Below are 22,680 nucleotides of genomic sequence, written 5' to 3' on the forward strand. Positions count from 1 at the left end.
GGAGGGATGAAGGGCTGAGGAATTATTATTATTTATTATGATGATTTGTATTACCTTAGTGCCAAGGAGCTATAGTCATGGACCAGGACCCCATCATGCTGGATTTCGTACAAATACAGAACAAAAAGAGAGTCCCTACTCCCAAAGAGCTTCAAATCTAAAAAAGAAAAGAGACAACAGATGAATATAGACACAGTATGGAGAGTACAAGGAAACAATGAGACAATAAGGTCAGCATGCTAGGCAGTGGTCTCACACCAACAGCCTAACAATTGTTGAGCTGTTTGTAGGCATCATGGAAAAAGAGAATTTTAAGGATAGTATTGAAGGAGGATAATGAGGTAGTTTTTGCAGATGTTTACAAGCAGCTCCTCCCAAGAGTGAAGAGAAGCATGGGAGAAAGTACAAAGGTGCTTGTTTGAAAGTTGAACAAGTGTGTGGTGGAGGCTGACATCTTGATAGAGAATCAGAGATGATAGCCAGGGTGGGAGGTTGACTGTGAAGGGCCTTCAAAGTGAAAACAAGTTTCTTATGTTAAATGTGACCGAGAAGGGGGAGCCAGTGGAGGGATCAAAGGTGACATGGTCAAAGTGATGGGCTCGGAAAATTATCTTTGCATCAGTATTTGAAACGGATATGTGCAGGGCAAGATTGCATTTGTCAAGGCCAGAGAGGAAGATGTCAAAGTAATCGAGACTAGAGATAATGAGAGCTTGGACAAGAGTTTTAGCTGTGTGGATGGATAGGAAAGGCCACATCTTAGAGATGTTATGCAGAAAGAATCATCAAGATTTAGATGTAGCCTGGATGTGAGGACCTAGAGAGGTCCAAGTTAAAGATGATGCTCAAGTTACAGGCTTGAGTGCTAGACAGAATAGTGGTGGTGTCCACAGTGACAGAGAAAGAAGGTAGCAGGAAGGTTTGAGGGGAAGCTTATGAGCTATTTAGCGCTTGATCTGACAGTTACACATCCAGGAAGAGATATCAGAGAGATTTTTAGTTTGGACAGAAGGAAACAGGTCTGGAAAAGAGAGCGAGATTTGTGAGTCATCAGCATAAAGTTGGTGGTTGAAGTTGTGTTTACAGATGAGATTACCCAGAGATAAGGTATAGAGGGAGAAAAGAAAAGGATCAAGGGCAAAGCTGTTTGGGGAACCCCCACAGACAGGTGGAGGAGGGGAAAAGGAGGATCCTCCAAAAGACACCCGAAGAAGTGATTGGACTGGTATTAGGAGGAGAACCAGGACACAACAGTCACAGAAGCCAAGGGAGGACAAGATTTCGGAAAGAGCATGGTTGATTGTGTTGAAGGTGGCTGACAGGTCAAGGAGGATGAGGATAGAGTACAAATTCTGAGATTTTGCTAGGAAGAGGTCATTCCATTAATTATTTTCTTGTTTAAACAAAAATGTTTTGTCATAACTAGAACCCAAAGAATAAGACAAAGCTATACTTTATTGAAAATACTAATAATTTTTTTTTGAAAAACGTGTATATCGGTAGTATAGCACACTGTTCCACTTGGGTAATTTGAAGTGATGGTGGCAGTGAATGCCTCCCTGGGAACTATTTAAAGATACCTGCCAGTGAGGACTACTTGATTATTTCATAAGTAAAAAATTGCTCTTCAGCAGTACTTTTAGTTACTCTCTTTTTCATCCTCATCAGGGATGAGTCATCTCTGGAAGGGATGGTTCAGCATTTTCCAGACGGACAATGAATTCATGAAAGTTAAGGAAATTGCCTCAAGTTTCATTTCAGATTGGTGGCAAAATTTTAACAAGAGTTCCTAGGAACTTCCAAGAATCTTTAACTCATCAGTGGAGTGACTGTAATATTTGAATTTAGTAAATGCTGACCATTGACTCAAAATAGTACTCAAAATTCAGGATACTTATTGCCTGACCTGGAGAGAAAATGAACAGAAGCACATGCAAATATCATTATAAGGGTCCAGAATAATCAGTCATTGAGTCTTCCTGAAGTTGCACAGCATACTTCTTTCTCACCAACTTGCTGAGTTTCCCTTTGTTGCAGAGGTGTGGTTCTTTGTATACTTCTCTGTTTCCCTCAAAAAGGGACTGCTACTGTAGAAACATGTCAGCAAGATCCTTATTTTTCTTGGGCAAAAATGGCTTGCTCCTTTTCCATATGAAGCCTTCTGTCTCAGGAATGCAACCTAGTCAAAACCATAATCTACCCAGACTGAGTATCGAGACTCCTTTTGTAATAATGTAGTAACAGCTTTAAGTTTAAATTGGTTCTTCCTTTAAATCAAGTATGTGGTAGCAGTTAAGGCAGAAATATTTCTATATGAGATGATGTTCAAACTTTCCCTATCTGCCATTATACCAGTATCCATATATTCCATGCTGTTATCAATCATCCAAAAGAGTGTTATAAGACACATAAGACACAGAAAGAGTGTCTCTGCCTCAGATAAATTACAATCTACAGTTTAGACATGACAAGCCTAATAAAATTGGCAAATAGTAGGAGGTATTCAGGCAAGGAAGGCCAAGGGTTGTATCAATACAGTCCGCTGCTTGTGGGGCTCCCGAGATGATGGATTTAATCAGTTCATCATTGGCTGCTTTGGCAGTGCCTCTTCTCCAGACAGCACTATACAGTTTTGGGGTTGCACTGGCCCTCTGGTACACTCCCAACAGAAAGGATGTTGTGGTTGTTGCTGTCATCATAGCTTTCCCCTTGGTGGATTTTCTCCCAGATGGCCTTGTGTTTGGTCTTCTACTCATGGAAGCCAGTATAAACCTAGGCTGAGTCTGGTCCAATGTCTTGAAACATCAGTTCAATGGTAAAAAGTGAACTAGAGTGAATCTTGCAAGAGATTTCATCCTGGTTCAAGCTTCAGTCTATGAGAAACTAGCTTCATTTTCCCTTCAATATCAGCTGTGTTTACCATCACAAAGTACCCAGGCACATTGGAATTTTCAGAAAAGTGAAACTCCCACAACTCTCCTCCTGCAAATATGAACACATTTTAGAATCACATTTGTCATCTAAAGGATGAAACATGAAACTAAAACAGCTTACACAGATAAAGGTATCCTCTGAGCTTTACAAATCAGGCTCAGGTATGAGCCAGGAACAACCCAGCAAATAATTCTGACAATTACTATAATCCATTTGTAAAGATCACCCAAGAATACTCAGGTTAAACATTTTAGCCTGGTTTCCCATTTGTTTCACAGGACTACCCAAACTTTCATTTTGAAAATATGGCTGGCCGGTGTTTATTCATCAGTTTTAGCCTCTGATCAATCCCCTGGAGCCTACGCCACAGAAACTTCCATTTTTAGTTCATTGTGGTTGCGTGGCTTCTCAGAATATCATCTGCAGTTCTATTCCAAATGGCATTACCAGCTTTAGAGCCCAAAAGCAAGGCTCTTATCTTGTGTTCTTTGAAATAGCAGGTGAGGAAGGACTAGAGTCCCATTTTGAAAATCACTTATATGTAAAATAATGGTAGATTCCTTAATGTAGCTCAACCTACATTTGGAATCCCTGAAAACACTGGAGCACCTTGACAAATGCAATTAAGCCAGAACATAGAACTCAGGTCGAAAGAACTACAGTATTCAAATAGAATAAGCAGTTATTGGGAGATGGAGCATCACATAAATTTGATTTACTGCCATATTTCTACACAATCAGTTTTTAATTCTGTCTCAGAGGATACAGACAGAATTCACTTTACTAGTATCTGAGGGAAAAATGGACAATTACTTGGATATTAATCATGGATTCCTCCTCTCATGAATATGAACTCAGGAAGGAATTTTTACCTAAGGCATTGTGATGAGATATATCTATGCCAAACTGGCCCAGCTGAGATTAACCACACAATGTGGGCTGAAGAGGCCAGCAGCCGTTCCCCCTTGCCTCTGTTGGGCATGCTCCAATTAGAAACAGGATATAAAAGGGAGCAGCTCATCTCAGTGAGGGCTGACTGAAGAGGAGAGCAGTTGCATGCTGCAGACACTGCCAGAGAATTGTGGGAGTTCCAGATGGCGGGGACTGAATGAGCTGCATCAATGGTGGAACCCCATCCAACCATGAGAGAGATGGAAGGACGTCACTCCCAGAGGAACTGGCAGAGCAGGAAACAAAGGTAGGAAACAGCCCAGGGAATGCGATTGTTGAATCAGAAACCCAAACCTGAGTTAAGAATGACCGATTTCCCAGGGTCTTGGGTTGGGACCTGGTTGAGTAGATTGGGCTCAGGGGACCTTATCCTGACCTGCACCTACTGCTGGGAGGGTTGGGCACAACTGCCCATAGGGCAGCTTTAAGGACTCTGACCACTAGGTTATGCTATCCTGAAGCTAGTGTAGCCATTTTGACTCTAGCAATTAGGCCCAGTTGCCCTGCAGATGGGCAGCTCTAGCGACAATTGCCATACTGAAGCGGTTGCTTCCCAATTTTTGGTCTTCCTTGACCCAACACCCCATGATAGCGTGTCTCTATCCCATGACAAGCATATTGGTAGACACCTTGGAGATCAAATTCTTGAAACGGTAGGAGACAGGCATTGGTAGCTCTTTTTGCAAGAGTATTACAGAAGCAAAGGGTGTCCTCAACCTCTGCTCCACTACTCGGTACTGTGGAATTGGATGGTAGGACTGACTAAGAAGGGCACATGGCTGGCTACCCAGAAGAAGTGTTGATTTAGCACATCTCTTGGGCAGCTTCATCAAGGGGTTCTTTTGGTGTCCCACATATAATTTTAAAGCTGCCCTCCACATGTGGAACCCCAGAAGAAGGTGATGATATTTGCAGAGCACCTGCTTTTGTGGATGAATCCCTTTGTGCCACCCAGATGAATCAAGCCCATTATGATGTTTAAAAAGAAGATATCCATGTTTGAAGTTACAGGCAAGCATGTTTTTGGCTAACTCCATATTGAAAAAGTTGTTCAAGAACAGCGATCAGTGGTAAAATATTAGCCCTGTTGCACTGCAAAGGAAAACATCTTGGATTATCAGCTAAGTGCCAACTATATAAATTACATCTGCCTGGGGGCTAATCTATCTTGGTATACTGGACTCCTGAATACAAAATTTAGGATTTTTTTTTTAATTAATAGGCAAAACTTGCTTGTTTGTGCAGATTCTTTATTTTTATGGTCGTTTTTTGGTTGCATGGCAGCTTTCTGGATTTCTTCACCAGTGATGTACTGGCATATAAAAAGTCATAGACTTTAAGCCAGAAGGGTCCACTAAATTATCTAGTGTAACGTCCTGTATATTGTAGACCACTAATACCACCCAGCACCTGCACACTAAACCCAGTAACTGAAATGAGACCAAAGCATTATAGCCCACGGGAGACTGGACTGTTATGTGTCACAGGAAGAGAATCAGAAGGAGGAAGATGTGGCCAAGAAATCTGTGTGGCTATTAATTTCTTTCCACTTGCTTGGAAAAAGCATATTATGTGATCCTTGGGACACCTCCACTTAATGCTAAACATATCTTTTGTGACTGGAGCCACTTATGCACTTCTTCTAACTGATGACCTTGCTTTTCGTTAACCTGTCACATGCTGCGACTTTTTAGAGGGTTAAAGAAATGGCTGCATTCATCAATAAAAAATCCTTAACAAATTATTGCACTACTTAGTAACAGAAGTCCATCATTAGATAGGACATGATAACTGTCTACTTGTATTTGGAGGGTGTAAGAAAGTGATTGTTTAAGGATTGTTTACAGTGGGGTAAAACTGGTAATGAGATGCAAACGAGAAAAGGAAAATTTAGGACTGTAGACCTGGAACAATTTATCATTGTGAGGTCTACTAGACAGTGGGATAATCTCCCTCGAGAAAGGATGGATGCAGTGCTTGAGACTCTTAAGACTAAACTGGACAATGACTGAACAAATATACTGTTGGGAACAATCCTGCACTAACAGTGCGGGTGGGCTAGGTGACTTAGTACCTCTTCTCCAAATCTAAAATTCTCTGATTTCTACTATGTATTATTTCAGTACATAAGATAAAAATTTAATTAGGTTTGATTACTACAGTGCATCCTACATGGGGTCATGCCTGAAAATCACTTTCAGTGTTCAACTTGTACAGCATGTGGTGACTTGTCGTCTGCTTAATGGAGTGAATCAGTGTGAATGCATTACAGCTGTGCTCTGTAAGATGTATTAGTATCTAATGTGCTTTGAGAGTATCTACAGGATTTTAGTTCTAATCTTGAATCATATATAGTTTGGGACCTGTCTTCCTTCGTTCCTGGTAACTCAGCATTCTCAAAGTCAATGCAAGCTAGGGGGCTCAGCATCTTTAGGGACTGCTTCTCTCCTTCTGCACCAGATGGACCTCTAAAAGACATTTGATTTAGTACTACATGACATTATGATTTAAAAAGTTAGCAAAAATCAATATGGGACGTATTAAGGGTAACTAACTGTTAGCTCTCAAAATATAATTGTTAATACAGAATCATCATTAAATGGATTTATTTCTACTGGAGTTCTGCAGAGATCAGTTCTTGGCCCAATCATATTTAATATTTTTATCAATGATCTTGAAGAAAATATAAAATCATAGAATCATAGAATATCAGGGTTGGAAGGGACCCCAGAAGGTCATCTAGTCCAACCCCCTGCTCGAAGCAGGACCAATTCCCAGTTAAATCATCCCAGCCAGGGCTTTGTCAAGCCTGACCTTAAAAACCTCTAAGGAAGGAGATTCTACCACCTCCCTAGGTAACGCATTCCAGTGTTTCACCACCCTCTTAGTGAAAAAGTTTTTCCTAATATCCAATCTAAACCTCCCCCACTGCAACTTGATCATTGCTTACAAAATCATTGCTTACAAAATTTATGGATGACACAAAGACTAGTGATGTAGAAAATACAATCCTGAGGACAGGTCAGTTATGCAATGCAATCGGTATCACTTGGCAAACTGGGCACAAATGAGCATTTTAATATAGCCAAGACAAAGTAATACATCTAGTAACAAAAAATGTAGGCCAAGCCTACAGAATGAGGGACTGAATACTGAAAAGCATGACTGAAAAGTATATAGGGGTCCTGATGGAAAAACAAATGAACTGTGCAATGCTGTAGTCAATCCTTAGACATGTAAACAGGGAAACACTGAGCAGAATAGGAAGATGTCATATCTTTTTACATAGCACTGGTAAGGTTACTACTGAAACTCTGCAGTGTCACACAATTTGCAAACTTTTAGCAGTATTAGTAAGATTACACAGAAGATAGCCATCTATAAAACCATTTTCATGCCCTCTCTCTGAATTATTCAAAACTAATTTTATTGAATATTACTCTACCAATGGTGCATGCATAATCCTAGATTATAGAAATAGATTGGGATTTAGCAGTTTAAACATGCTGTCATCAACATAAGAGAAAATTACGATTATGGCTTTATTTATGGCTCTTCAATGGAAACTTGTATTTTTCAGTTGAATTCTGTTATAAGATTGCAGAATGATACAGATGTCCATACTCATTACAAGTGTAATGACAACAGCTCAAAATATACAACTTCTTTTAAAAGCATTTTGTACCAGTTAAATGAATCTAGTAATTTTGCATTGGAAGAAAAGTACATAAAGTCCTCAATTTACACTATAAATGTTATTTATAGCACCAGTAGATATTGCATTGACAATGTGGACTGAATCATCCATAGAGTGATGATCAGAGCCCTAAAATGAAACTGTTTAACAACTTACCACAAATTAAAATGAAACTGGCTAGTTTCACTTTAGAAACTGATCTCTGAAAAAAATCCATGGTGGCATGGATGGTGTTCTGAGGGAGGTTGTTAATGTTGTGGAGTTTCTGGTGAAAGTTGGTTGTGTCTTGGAGGAAGTTGGCCCTTTGTGTGGTGAGTGGTTTGAGAATTGTTTCTATGAGTCCTGATATTCCTTCAGTAAGAGTGCCATGGCCACCTATGATGGAGCTGCCTGGGTTCCCTTGTTTGTATATCGTGGGAAGCATGTAGAAGGTCCCTGGTGGAATTGTGGGAGATGAGGTTGTAGAGTTTCTCTTGGAATTGTTTCAGGCAGAAGTTGATGAAATCCTTAAATTCCTGGGTAAACTGTGCAGTTGAGTCCTCTCTGAGTTCTTCATAGTAGATGGAGTAGCTGCTCGAGTTGTCAGTTGGCCATGTTGTGATAGCAAATATTGTCAACGTAGCAGAGTTCATATGAAAATGTCTGAAAAGAGTTTTGTAGATTAAATCCAAATTTCTTTGTAACTAAACGTGCATAATTGTTCCAAGTCTTTCACTGCTAAGAAATGTAAGCCTATGTTTCTTGTTGCTAATGTCTGAGACAAATTCTGCATCAGACTTTGGGGAGACAGGAAGCTCTATTAAAATTTGAGACTTTGATGGCAGGCAAGTGGATTTTAAAAGACTAAATTTCTTTGAGGCTTTATTTATAATTCTCTGAAATTACTCCTGGGGATAAATTGTCATTGAGCTTTTCTAAATAATAGTTTTTAATGAATTGTTGATTTTCTTGATGAAGGAATAAGAACTCTTATTGTGGGCTAGAATGGCCTAAGATAGAGCTACTTGCAACTCAAAGACTATAATTAATTAGAGATCACATCATATAAATTGCCATTGTGAGAAAAGTGTGCTTTTGGAGCATATTCTAGTGTAGTGGAAATGTATCGTTTGCCTGCTTATAGCCTATTAATATACTACTGGTACAAATCTCTCCCCATTCTAAAGAATGCGTTTCTGCTTAGAAATAAATTAGCCATAGCTGCTGGAGATGTTTCGGTAATAAAGGTACCAGCTACCCACAAACACTTTTTACCTGCATATACATTGCACTGCAATAGAACTTCCCTCCCCTTCGCTGTACCCCCAATGTAGTGCTATTGGAAACCAGAAATTAGGTTTCAGCATGGTGAATTATTCTTTCAGATGCTGAAATGGTTCCAAAGATGATACTTACAGAAAGGAAAGTGCAGTGGAAGAAGCATCAGTTTTCAAAATACATCTTATAACAGCACCTTATCATCACCAGGCGCAGCTATGGCATTCCACTGCCTTGAGACAAAATCTGTTCTGATTTACACCTGTGCACCTCCTGCCTTTAATAGAGAAGGGCAGTGGTGTATCCCCACTTACATTTAACAAGTGTGACACGCCTCCTTCTTCCCCCCAGCTCCCTGCAGCCCGACACTGCCCCAGTACGGGGCAAGCCGCAGCCGACATGGGACGGGTGACGGTGTGACACAGGGTCCCACCGCCCACGCGCTGGGAGCGCCCCCTGTCTGCCAGCCGCACCGTGGGGCAGAGCCCCTCTGAGAGCAGGCGAGAGAACGCAGTGCTAAGGCGGAAGGGGCTGGAAGGGGTGTCTCTTTCCCTTTAAGAGAGCCACGCCTCCCCACTGACGTCCAGTCCCCGAACCAATAGGAACGGCCCGGAGGGGAAGGCGGGAGAATGCGAACCCCTCACAGCGCCGCCAGCCGCGCCTTATTAGGGCAGGGCCTCGCGCATGCGCAAAGTCCACTGTGCGGCCGGGGGCGGGGGCTCAAAGTGGTTTGCCTCGGCAGCGGCCGGGGAGCTAGGGCGGGGGGAAGCCCAGGGACCCCGGGACCTGCCCGTCCCGTGGGGGCAGCGGCGGGAGCAGAGCCCGAGCCGGCCAGCCCCGTACGCCGCCTGCAGGGAGCCGCGGCGGGAGGGCCCGGGGATCCGGCCCAGGGGGGCGCCCCCGGCAGGGTGTGAGCGCCGGGAGGGAGGGAGGGAGGGGGCGGCGGGGCCCTGGGGCCGGGGGTGCATGTGCTGCTGGCGCGGGGGGATGATGCTGGGGGGGCCGCAGCTGGTGCCGGGCCCGGCGGCGCTGGCGGGGCCCGGCGGGGAGCGGGCCCGGCTGCTCTCGCTCTACGTGCAGGACTATCTGGAGTGCGTGGAGTCGCTGCCGCTGGACATCCAGCGCAACGTGTCCCTGCTGCGGGAGCTGGACACGCAGTGCCAAGGTGAGCGCGGGCCGGGGCCGGGCCCGGGGCCGGGGCCGGCCGAGTCCCGGCTGGGAGGGGGAGACGCGCCCTCCGGGCCGAAGGGGGCGGAGTCCAGCCTCTGAGGCGCGGGCCGGGGGGATGCGGGGCCGGGGCTGGTTATTGGCCCCAGGGCGGGCCGGGCTTGGCGGACCCGACCCCTCCCGCCCGCTGCCTCAGCCCTGTCACCCCCCGCGCTCGCTTGGAGAGGCTCTGGGGCCGCGGGAAGCCCCCCGTCCCTGCTGCGGCTGGGGAGGGAGCGGGCAGCGCGGGGCTTCAGCACCCCGGGGAGTCGAGGGGCGGCGGCTCCTGTATCTCTTTTCCACTCCCGCGTCCGGTAGCTACGGGAACCCCCGTAGCTGGGGGTGGAGGAGCCCTTCTGTGTGCGGCGGAGCTGGCTCGGAGAGGCCGAGCCCCTGAGAGTGGCTGAAAGGGGTCTCCGCTCTGCCCCAGCCTGGGCAGGGTGACATGTGCTGGCCGGCGACTCGTGCGTGGGCAAGTCTCTGAGCTGCTCGATGTTATGTCTGTGTTCCGGTGGGACGATCATCTGCCGAGGGGGGCTTGAGGGGGAGTGCTGTGGAAGGGCAAAATAGCACTTACTCTTGGCCTAGAGCAGAGAACCCGCCTCCTTAGAAAGTTTGGTAAAATTCCGCTTGGCTGTTTTGAGTGGGTGCTCGAGAGCCTAGGTCTTTATCTGCAACTGCAGAGGCACGGTGGACTTAAGACATCCCCTCTGAGGATCAAGGAATTGAGTTTAGAAGTAATGCTGCAAGCAGGTTCGACTAATTACAGTATATTTATCTTTCTAGAAAAGAATCTGGGGGAGGGTAACGGTATTGAAGAAACTGATGTATAGGTAGCTTATGGTTAATTTAGATATGTTTGGTAATACCTTCTAAACGGCTAAGATTAATTTAAAGCCTTATTTGTTCATTTTAACCTTTCTCCATCTCTTCATTCTGACAAGCTGTTCTTTCGAGAATCCCATCCTGCTATGATTTTATTAGATTGCAGTTCAGTTCCCAGTGTATATGCTGTCTGGGGTTTTGTACGCTGTAGTGTGAGGCACACTAGGCTGTGAAATTGCTCCTTGCAGAGTTTGCTTGTCCCTTAACCTCACCACACTTGGACCCTCACATTTAGCATGATCTGTAGGGTAAAGTGTGCTGTGGGATGGAGATATATGAAATTCTTGGATGAAAGGTAATGTAACTTCTAAGTGTTTTACCTCTAGTTTTACAAATGGGGGTGGGGAGGTTGTGGAAGTGGCACAGGGTTAAGGAATTGACATGGGTATTGGTTAGTCTCTAAGGTGCCACAAGTACTCCTTTTTAGTAAGGCAATGGAAGACTTCCAGTTCTATCTACTAGGCTGTACAGTGCAGCATGACTGAATGCACAACTGAATAGTTTGGTTCAAATGAACCTCTCTGAATGTGGACTGCACCAGAATTTTTCTTTTATAAAGAACTTATTTGTATTATCATAGTATATAGGAGTTCACCTTACAGACAAATGTTTCTTAAATTGAGCAATAATGTAGTGTTGGGACTCTTAAAAGTGCAAGTCATTCATAGTTCCCACGACAGCTGTAAGTTAGTTACTCTGTATGTATGTTGAGGCATTAGTTTATCACAGGGGTCGGCAACCTTTTAGAAGTGGTGTGCTGAGTCTTCATTTATTCACTTTAATTTAAGGTTTCGCATGCCAATACTACATTTTAACGTTTTTTAGAAGGTCTCTCTCTGTAAGTCTATATATTATATAACTAAACTATTGTTGTATGTAAACAAGGTTTTCAAAATGTTTAAGAAGCTTCATTTAAAATTAAATTAAAATGCCGATCTTGCACCACTGGCCCGCTCAGCCCGCTGCCAGCCTGAGGTTCTGTTCACCTAGGCCAGCAGCAGGCTGAGTGGGACCTGCAGCCGGGACCCGGGCTGGCAGCCAGAACCCCAGACTGGCAGTGGGCTGAGCGGCTCAGCCCGCTGCTAGTCTGGGATTCCGTCCGCCGGCTCCTGTCAGCCAGGATCCTGGCTGCCGGCCCCGCTCAGCCCACTGTCGGCCAGGATCCCAGCCCTGTCCACGTAGAGTAGGTACCTCCTTTCTCCCTGGTTCTGGCCCATTCTCTTACCCTCTCTGCACTGAGAGGAGGGTGGGAGTGCTCTGAGAACAGGGCTGGGGGTGAAGAAGCAGGCTGGGGGTTGGGGTGCAGGGTCTGGCCAGGAGCTAGAATGAGGGAGGGGGCTCAGGGTTGGGGAAGGAGATTTGGGTCTGGAGCGCTTACCTGAGAAGCTCCCATTTGGTGCAAGGGGTGCAGGTGGGAATGTGAGTGTGTGTGTGTGCAGGAGCTCCTGTTGGTGCAAGGGGTGGGGATGAGGATGTGGGGATGCAAGGGTCAGGGCATGGGGTGGGGGGGGGGACTGGGTATGTGGGGGGTGGGTGCAGAAGTCAGGGCTGGGGTCGTGGGGATGCTCCCTGAGCGGCTCACAGCACGGGGCTGGAGGGGATATGCCGATTCCACCCCCTTCCCCAATGTCCCTGGAGCAGAGAGCGCGCTGTGGCTCTGCTTTTCCCTCTTGTGCTCCGTAGCAAGGCCCCGGCAGGGAGGGAGAGAAGGAGGAGCAGGAACCCTGCACACTGGGGGAAGAGGCAGGGGGAGGGGGAAGCTTGCCTGCCCTGCAAGGAGAGAGTGGTGGGTGGAGAAGAGTGGGCTGGGCCGGGCAGGATTTTTAATAGCACGCTGCTGGCAGACAGCAGTGTGCCATTAAAAATTGGTTCGCGTGCCATAGGTTGCCGACCCCTTGTTTATCATATGATAATACTCATTGACAAGGTAAAGAGTCAAAAGTCTGTTTATAAAACTACATTGAATATAAACACAATTAACATTCACTTCTCTGGGATGTGAGGTCACGTGCTTGACCCTGATCACGCTAAAGAATTGGTAACAAGGAATAATCAAACTAGTAAGATTGTCTTATTCAAATCCTTCATTAAACATTGGAAGAGATTTGTAGTACAGCAAAACAATCTGAGCAGTCATTAAAATGTTATCTGCAACTGAAGTGTAAATTAAACATATATTTAAAACATTCCATTCCAGACAAACTATTCAGATTCTTGTTTGGGCTATCCTAAAGCCCTTCATTCTAATTATTGCTGGGATCTGTAACTCAGTGGAGTTATCAGCTGAAAGATTGAAGAGATACCAGATTGAATCAAAAACTTATTGCTAGGACGGCGGAGTTCCAATCCTTATGATGTATCAACTAAAAGGCTAGAGAGAGCACAACTGGATACATATTACCCAGCTTTGTAACAAAATATTATTCATATTTGGGTGAAAGGAGATATTTCAGTTGTGTCAATTCCCTTAAGGTGGCCTGTATGGCAATTGAAAAGGTGTTCTTTGAATTTATCATTCTAATTAATCAGGAAAGATGCATGAGACTAGGCTTTTGTAAACTTTCTGGAATCCAGAAAGCTTACAACTATCTTATTTGCTGAGGTACACTGAATCCTGTTGTAAAGGTCAAACAGTTTCTCTTAACCACACAAGCTTATGTGGCTGTTCCTGTGCAACCACTTTCTGAATCCTTGGTAGTTTCAATCTCTAAGAAATGGTATGTATTCTTGTTGCATACGTTAATGTGAAATTGTTTCTCTGTTGATCTTATAGCTAGTTATGACTTTTTATATATTTTTATTGCTTTTTGAGGACATTGAACCTCAGAGGATTTTCTCCAAATATTCCCGGATGAGTTTGAAGACATTTTGATATCATGGCTAGTATAATTTAGATCATTTTAAAGTTGTTGGTGTTGCTTCATGGGGGGGAGGAGAGGGAGGGTGTCTGACCTTTAGTCAGACAGTATCGGTCTTGCATGATCAGTCTAAAGTGATCTCTTGGGGGGGGGGGTGTTAAACTTATGACAGGAGGCAAGCATTAATTCTTGCTCTACATGATGGCTGAATTGCAGTTGCCAAGAGCCATCGCTCTGAAAACCCTGATTTTTATGCTTTTTTGCTTTTAACTATAATATTTCAGTATCTTGAATTTGTTTTTCCTCTGAATGTTTTTTGCTCTTGCTTTTGCTATAAAGAAGCAGCATCAGTGACTGGTGGTGGTGGAGCTGGAGTCTAGGAGCCTGGGAAAAGAGGGAAGGAACCTGGTGTGTGTTGTCCCTTGTCTCAAACTCTAAGAAATAGAGAATGTATGCTTTTTGTAAATTGCATTGCAAGAATAAATTTAAAAGCTACCTTATATCTGGCTTTTGTTCCCAAATCAGCAATATACAGGTTGAAAAGGCTCTCAAGAAAAAACTCTGGCCTTTTACAGAAATGCTACATTATGAAAAATAGCTTAACCTGTAGTGTAAACTGAGGTACAGCATCAGGTAATCAAATACCATCAAAGTATCTAACCCAAGGAAGCCTAGACAAGTGGTCTGTCAAAGACAGTAGAACGGTACCAGCAAGTAAACTGGCTTTCAGATTTGGTTTCCCGTAACTAACTGTATAGAACTGACTTTAGTAAGGGTGGACTGAATGTATTGCACCCCTCTCCCAGTCCTCCAGGAAACTAGGTTAGCTATTTTCCCCCAGGTCCAATTTAGTGTCTTCCCTCCCCACAAAAATAACATTTTGTTAGTTTTGAGAGGGCTGAACCACCAAGTGCTACAGCAGCCTCTTGTTGGGGGGGGGGAAAAAGCACAACTTTGTCCAGGCTAATTTAAGTTTAGAAAGTCTGGAGAAATCACACTGTTTTGAATAGATGGGGAGCTCAGGTAAGTGAGATTTCAATGATTTGAAGTCCTGTTAAATTTGGTTAAGCTTGAAGAAACTATCTGTAGATAAACATGGTGGAGTAATTAAGGTATGCACCCAAGGAAAAAAGGGGACATCCTAATTTTGTGGTGGTCCCTTCCTCTACCCTTACCCATTTATATTTTAATATCCGGACAAGGTCCTGTTTTAGGCCTGGTCTGCATGGTTTTTATAATGACATTACTATGTTGGTTATAAGTGAGATCTTTTGTCTTACGAATATAGATGCAGTTATACTGGTATACTGTGCCTTATGCTGGTGGTATATCTTATTTTCTTCCCATATGAGAATAAGCTATATAAGCATATTTATACTTGGTATAATTGTGTCCAGACTAGGAGAGTTGTACTGCTTTAACTATACTAGTATTGTTAAAGCCATATGATTTTTGTGTAGATTTGGCTTATTATTTCTGTACTCTGGGTCAGAACACAATGTGTACTTACCTAAAGTAGTTGCATATATTCAGGAGTGTATACTGTCTCCATCCCTCACCCCATTTCGGTTAAAAGTTGCACTAAAGGAACACCGTCAAATCAAACTTATACAAAACTTCTTAATGTTACCTAATGCCTTAGATTGTTAAAACTGGAATATTTAAAAACTGGTGCTTGTTTGGCTTGCTTCTTGCATTTGTCACGTGAGCAACTGAAATACTAGTCCCATAGTTCTTAAACTGTGGCACCCTTCTTGGGGAGAAATCTTACAAAGTGATCCAAAGAATAAAAAATGGAGAAACGGAAGGCTAGCTATTTTCACTCGACCTTCACATGCACTATGTTTCAATGTCTGGGGGCTGGTCTACACTAGGAACTTGCATTGGTATAGTTATGTCTCTCGTGGGTGAAAAATTCACACACCCCTAGAGGAGTAGGTGTACTAACTTATACCCTGCTTTCCCCACCTGATAGAGACAGTACTCGGTTGACGGAAGAATTCTTCCATCGACCTAGGTACTGCCTCTTTGGAAGGTAGATTATCTGGGTGATGGAAGAACCCCCTCCCATCTGTGTAGGCAGTGCCTACAAGGTGCCACTGTAGCACTTCAGTGGAAACACCCACTCCACAGGATCTGCCCATAGAAGAAATCCCCACTGGGGACTTGCAAGTGATATCTGCTTCCCATTTCACCTGAATGGCAAAGGGAGACGCACGGGACAGAGAATCTACTTCAGAGCATTGACTGCAGCCCCATGACCTTTATGAAGTAATATGTTCAGCCTTTAGGCTGAAGAGATTGGACTCAACTGACTTTTTTTGGATGACACTGCTCTAGGATTTCAAGTCCTCTGGGTGGAATAGTGTAGATGACACAATGTCTCATGTATAGACTTCAAAGGGATGTTGTCAGTTTAAGTTTAGATGTTTCAGAACATGTGTGGTCTTTTTATTACAATGGGAACAGCTGTTACATAAGCTATTTACCTGCATCATTTGCAACTCAGGGTATGTTTACACTGCAAACACTACAGGCAAACAAAATATTTACTTACAGGACCGTTGTACCTGTACTTTTTTCCACTGACACTTCAGTAAGTCACAACTCTGTATCTAATATTACCACAGTGACACACTGTGCATAAGACTTTAAAGATGCCATATTAGCAGTTGGCTATTCCACGTTTAGCAAAGCCTTTATCATTGTTTTAAGTGTAATAAAGGTTCTAGGTCACCATGAGTTTGGGGAAGAATACTTCTAACAGAACAAAAGAAAACTGAAGTTCAGTGCACTCATAACTTGCACTGAAGATTCTTTGTTGCTGTTTTGGAAGAGGGAGGCATGAGAGTGCATGATTTGCCAAACCCAAAAAAAGGAGGGGGGGAATAAACCTATACTAAGACATGCAAATGCCTCTAGAAGTTTAGTGAACACTTAATTAGTAAAATTATCTTTGAACTGTTGTTGAAAATCTCTTAGGATGCACCAAACATAGAAGATGTGGCCCCTGCCCTGAAAAGTTCACAATCTAAGGCCTTGTCTAAACACAAGTTTAACCAAAATCTGTTTTAAATTGGTTCTGTTAAACCAGTGGAAAAGCTTGTGTGGACATGCCTAAATTGACTTATAGTTGGCCTACATCAAAGTAGCTTTGTTCATTCACTTTTCAAAGTGACTTCTCATAACTGACTGAAAACTTAGCCCTAAATTAGGCATAAAAAGTCTGTCTTGAACAAAATATGGTAGAAAAAAGCTAAACTTATTGGTAAAACTGACTCTTCTTAATTTGGTTTCAGAGTAGCAGCCGTGTTAGTCTGTATCCGCAAAAAGAATAGGAGTGCTTGTGGCACCTTAGAGACTAACAAATTTATTAGAGCATAAGCTTTCATGGGCTACAGTCCACTTCATTGGATGCATAGAATGGAACGTATAGTAAGAAGATACAGATAAATTGGAAGTTGCCATACAAACTGAGAGGCTAATTAGTTAAGATGAGCTATTATCGGCAGGAGGAAAAAAAACTTTTGTAGTGATAATCAAGATAATTTGGCCGATTATCCCTAGCCATTGTAGATGGACGCTTTTCTATTATGGAATAGCAAAAAAAAACCCACACCCCATATAATAAAGCAACACTCTTAATATTGCATATTTTAATCTATCCTATTACTGTTCTTTGGCAAAAGTGAGCTATGCACGACTATAATTCATTGGTGGATTGCTGTGCATTACAAACACTGCTTCAGTGCCATTTGAGGTTAGGTTAATCTTATATAAAGATAAACTGAGACACAGAGGCTATTTAACTAGTCTTTGGCAGAGCAGTAAATCTTGCTTTAATCATTACAGAAATTTCCCCCTTCTATTGTCTTTACCACTGGATGGGCAAAGGAATTGCTAACTCTAAATTCCTGGCTTGTCAGTTGGACTCTTTAACTATTGCAATCTAGCATATACCAAGGATTCCTGCCAGTTGTGTACTAGTCTTTCCAGTGTCTTGAATAGCTTTTTTTTTTTTTGTTCCTTACAATTTGCAAAAACTCTATTGCAGCAGACTGTTCTGTTGATCATTAAATCAGAGTTCCTTATCTGAGGGCCTGTCTTATAGTAGCACTAAATATTGAATTTATTCCATGAATGTAGGCTATAGGTCAAGTTTTCTGCTAACTGAAGTATATGGTATGCATGTTAGACTGAACTACCGCTTGGAATAAATGTATCTACATTTTCTTGATCCACTTTGTGATGCATAATTCTTCCTCTCTCCCCCCCTTACTAAAAATTTGTGCTGATTCTTCTTTTATAGAAGCATTAAAAGAAATCGATGATGTCTATGAGAAATATAAGACAGAAAGTGATCCCATTCAGAAGAAACGGTTGCAACAGCATCTTCAGCGAGCACTAATCAACAGCCAAGAACTGGGAGATGAGAAAATTCAAATAGTTACTCAGATGCTTGAACTGGTAGAGAATAGGGCCCGGCAAATGGAGATTCACTCTCAGTGTTTCCAAGAGTCAGATAACGAAAAGCCTCTAGAAAAGGCAAAAGTGGAATCTTGCCAACCAGAAAGATCTTCACGTAGACCCCGTCGCCAGCGGACTAGCGAAAGTCGTGATCTGTGCCATATAACAAATGGGATTGAAGACTGCGATGACCAGCCACCTAAAGAAAAGAGATCCAAATCGGCCAAGAAAAAGAAACGCTCCAAGGCCAAACAAGAAAGAGACGTTTCACCTGTTGAATTTGCAATAGATCCCAATGAACCAACTTACTGCTTATGTAACCAAGTGTCCTATGGAGAGATGATAGGATGTGATAATGAACAGTGTCCCATTGAGTGGTTTCATTTTTCATGTGTTGGACTCACCTATAAACCAAAGGGGAAATGGTATTGTCCCAAGTGCAGAGGAGATAATGAGAAAACTATGGACAAATGTACTGACAAATCAAAAAAGGATAGAAGATCGAGGTAGTGAATGCTATAAATGTTTTAAAGGGTTCTGTGTCTTTTATATAAAAATTGTTTAATTTACAGAGAACAATGTTTTAGGAAAAATGCATAAGACTATGCAATATTTTTTAATCTATAGTATTAATGGAGTGTTAAAATCTGTTAAACTTTCTGTGATCTTTAACTTTCTGCACTGAATAACCAAATAATTAAAACAGGGTGGCCTCAGAACTGCACAGATGGAATTACAAGTAGTGTTGTGGGGTTTTTTGGTTTTGTTTCATTTAAACTCCCTGTTGTGTTAGCATTTAAAAAAAAAAATCCTGAAATTAATGGTGGTGGGGAAGCACTGAAAGACTGGTCGTATTACAGTAATGGTATTTAACCTCTCTAGCACTGTTTCACAACCTCAGACAGTTACTAGAATCTCCATTTGTTGTGAACATCACATAATATCTGGAGCGGGGGTTCAAGAATTCAGCTGTTAACTGTAAAATAGTCTTCCAAGCTAGAAAGCAACCTGTTTCTTCAGTGGCTTTCATATGATGAATGTATTATTTCCAGGAAGAAAATGCCACTAATTTATGCTTTTTATGTCAATATTAAACTGTTGCCTTGGTGACTTTACACTTGGGAGTCAGTTTCTGGATAGGGTAGCAATTATGGTAGTCTTGAACTTGACTGTCTTGTGTATACTTCTTTTGTATGTCTTTTGTAGAAGGATTCTAGCAAGCATCCTAATGGGGTTTCCTTTGGTCCTGATTTTAAGTGGTGTGCAGGAGTGCTAGTCTGTCGTGAAGCTCTTTTTCTTGCACCACTGGAATTCTGTATCACTCTGCAATGCAGAATTTGTGCAGGATTAATATTCAGCATATAATTTTAATTTTTCCTGCAGAACTTGTGATTTCCTCTGCCCCCCGTCCAGGCTCCCACTGTCAAAATTATGATGTTTTGACGAAATACGCAATTTTTAAAATATTATGCACAAAATTTTTTATTTTTTTGGCACAGAATTCCCCCAGGAATATCACTTCTCTGATATTTCTGTGCTTCACAATTGCCACTATGCTATGTCTTGCTGCTACCTCTACAAGTCTTGAGTTGGTGCTGGCAGAGGAATATTGATAAACTCAACTCCTCAAGTTTATGTAGACGTGCAAAATATGATTGCACATGCTTTGCTGGGCTCCTCAAACTTGACCTCCACTTTAGTGGAGTTAAGATATATCCATGGACAGACCTGGATTAAGGCATAGGTGTGTGCCTGTGGCTGCAGCTCCCAGAGTCATATGAGCGTGAGATTGAAAGGTTTCCATCCCCCAGATATATGAAAAGCTTGAAAATATGACCAGCAACTCTATGTAACACATGCAACGATGTCTATAGGAAATCTCCAAGGGCTTTTCTAGATAGTCTAGGAGATTGTTGCTTTAAAACACTTCAGCCAGCATGGTTTTTAAACACCTCTTAGCATCTAGTATAGACAAAGACATTATGGTTTAAAAGCAGACTAACTGGCTTTACTCCTAAGGGAGGCTGGGAAGTAGGGAGGTGCAAAGAGCTGGTCTCTTTCAGGTGGGAAGGAGTGCAGCCCATGGAGAAAAGCTCATGGTGGGTCTTGTATTTGTCCAGGAATGTGGCAGTCTGAGGAGCCTTCCGAAGAGAGGGACCCAGAAGCTACTGGGTGCATGATATGGGTTTGATATTCACAGTATCCATGAAGCCACTTCTCCAGTAGCCTGCTTCCTTGGTGACTTCTTGGTCCCTAATGCTCTTCTGCATTCCAAATTTCCTTCTAAATTAGGCAAAGCCAGCAGTTGCAGCCTTACGCTGCCACTTGTAAGATGGCCACTTCTGTCTTTCCTAGCTGGTAAGTACCTGTTATGTTTCTCTTTTTATTGGTGAGAAGATGCCCCTTTCTTACCCACAAGCCCAATGCACCGTATGATGATTGCAGATTGCCACATCTCTCACAAGCTAAATAATTATAAATTAAATGGGGGTGATGGTCCAGGTACTTCTCCACAGGCTTGTCTTAATCTGTGGGTCTGTATGTATTCAGGAAATTTTCAAATACTATTGCTAGCTATATAAAATGTGCTATGATATTGTGGGTAGCTTAGTGAAAACATACTTATTTTGGATTCTGAAAGGGGAAAGTCCTACTATTTGGATATTTCAGTTAAACTTTTTTATTTTGAAAAGTTTAATGTTAAGCATATAGTATTAGGAAAGCATTTAGCTATGTCAATATCCCCTCCAATTGTCCCCAGATTACTAAGGGTAATGTGTACTGGTCTGAAATGAACAGTTAACCCCAAAATGCTACATTAACCCAGTTTAAGCAATTGTGCATCTTTTTTTCGTGCTTTGGCTGATGATGCTTCAAAGGGAGTATGGTTTGTGAAATCGGAGTATATTTAGCACGCTATTCAACTGACAGAAATTCTTGTGGCCAAAGAACTGGGGAAGTGAGCCCCACCTTGTGCAGTCATGTATTTTACCTCACCTATGGAATAGCCAATATAGGAAGCCTTGTTCTTTCTTAGTGGCAGGGACACCACATGGGTCATGTGGTAGCTTAAAGTGTTGGTTGTCTAATACCCTCCCTGTTTCCTAGTGTTTCTCTGGAAAAACCAAAGGATATATCCATTTGGTTAGTTTCAAAGGGTTCAATCATCATGACTGCTGCAGGATTGGGGTTTTTACTTCATACCTTTCAAGCTAATTTTATCTAGTGGATATGGAATAGGTCAGTAAACTTAAGGATACTGAAGATGGAAGTCCTTTCAGCTAACTGCTGCAGGAAAAAAGATATTTTGGGTCTCCCTGTACTTAGATCTCTTCAGTCTTCAGAAATACAGGGATTTAACATGATGTGTGGCAGTGTGCCATAACCCATACTAAAAACAAGGAGGAGTACTTGTGGCACCTTGTAGACTAACATATTTATTTGGGCATAAGCTTTTTTTGGTTAAAACCCATTCCATCTGATCTATAAGGTGCCACAAGTACTCCTTGTTGTTTTTGCTGATAGACTAACACGGCTACCACTCTGAAACCTATAATCTATAAGTTTAAGTATACTCTGTGATTCTAAAATTAACCTTTCTGTTTTATTCTCTGGTTGTCACTGGAAACTTTGTGTCTTCAACTCCACTGTTACTGCAGGGTACTGTGTTCCCCAGCTCAGTATCTGAGTTCATTTGGGCTTGGAAAACAGCTCTTCTCCACAAATGAACTAAGAGTAATGAGGTAAAATGATTAAGGCTGTACTTAAGCTATTCTTGTAACCAACTGGGAATGTTGTGTATGGGAACTCATACTTCCAGTTCTTCACAGTGCATATAAATGTGCTGTACACTTTTGAGAAGTATCAGTGTGAATCTTGTGTTTGAACTTGAATACCCTCTCAGTCATATTTAAACTACTGCATATACTTGTACATACGCCAAATTTTTTTGGTAAAAAAGTGAAGCATCAAAGAGCGGGGGTTGGCTTATCAACGGATCTATAGCAAAATTTGATGATTTTAAGCTCTAGTGAATTGAATATCTAATACAGTGTCGTTTTGTTTACCTGGAGCATTCGCAGACACGGAGCCCCTCAGCTCCCAGTGGCCGCAGTTTGTCGTTGCAGCTCCCATTGGCTGGGAACGGCGAACCGCAGCCATTGGGAGCTGAGGGGCTCCGTGCCTGCCAACTCTCCAGGTAAACAAAATGTACAGGCCCACTAGCGGCTTAGCCTGATGGGCTGGAAGGCAAAGTTTGCTGACCCTGAAGTATAAGGTTGGCTTATGAAAGGGTCATACCATTTTTGCTGTTTTTTACCTATCCATCTTGAGGGGTCGGCTTATAAACGAATGGGCTAATGAACAAGTATATACAATAGTTCTTATCATAAAATGTGATCCTGTAAATGTAAGATGGAGGAAGAA

At 42.5% G+C, this 22,680-nt stretch overlaps 2 protein-coding genes across 6 annotated transcripts in view; both read left to right on the forward strand.

The window, feature by feature from the left end:
* CDKN2AIP (CDKN2A interacting protein) overlaps nucleotides 1–18,152 on the forward strand; it is a 40,343-nt gene extending 22,191 nt beyond the window's left edge. For 2 of the 3 annotated variants that reach the window (XM_073341752.1, XM_073341751.1), the window contains exon 4: nucleotides 60–1,253. The gene's annotated coding sequence lies outside the window, so the exon portion shown is untranslated. Of the gene's footprint in view, nucleotides 1–59; nucleotides 1,254–18,097 lie in introns of those variants that run through there. The other variant, XM_073341753.1, reaches the window with a different exon arrangement.
* Nucleotides 9,806–21,540, forward strand: ING2 (inhibitor of growth family member 2). Of its 3 annotated transcripts, none has more exons than XM_073341755.1 (2): nucleotides 9,806–10,004; nucleotides 18,098–21,540. In XM_073341755.1, exons 1-2 carry the CDS (start codon nucleotides 9,806–9,808, stop codon nucleotides 18,763–18,765), a joined length of 867 nt encoding a protein of 288 aa, XP_073197856.1. In that variant the 3' UTR covers nucleotides 18,766–21,540. The 3 variants fall into 3 exon arrangements, with proteins under 3 accessions (XP_073197856.1, XP_073197857.1, XP_073197858.1); XM_073341756.1 differs by lacking the exon at nucleotides 9,806–10,004 and adding an exon at nucleotides 10,525–10,798; XM_073341757.1 differs by lacking the exon at nucleotides 9,806–10,004 and adding an exon at nucleotides 11,203–11,225.
* Nucleotides 21,541–22,680: the final 1,140 nt, after the last annotated feature.

This window comes from Lepidochelys kempii, chromosome 4, assembly GCF_965140265.1.
Source record: "Lepidochelys kempii isolate rLepKem1 chromosome 4, rLepKem1.hap2, whole genome shotgun sequence".
Classification (NCBI taxonomy): domain Eukaryota; kingdom Metazoa; phylum Chordata; order Testudines; family Cheloniidae; genus Lepidochelys; species Lepidochelys kempii.

What these genes read in the sequence shown, in the direction of transcription:
- ING2 (XM_073341755.1), top strand. Translation starts at nt 9,806, where the DNA reads ATGTGCTGCTGGCGCGGGGGGATGATGCTGGGGGGGCCGCAGCTGGTG. An exon ending in GCTGGACACGCAGTGCCAAG is followed by an intron (nt 10,005 to 18,097) that starts GTGAGCGCGGGC and finishes CTTCTTTTATAG; the next exon opens with AAGCATTAAAAGAAATCGAT.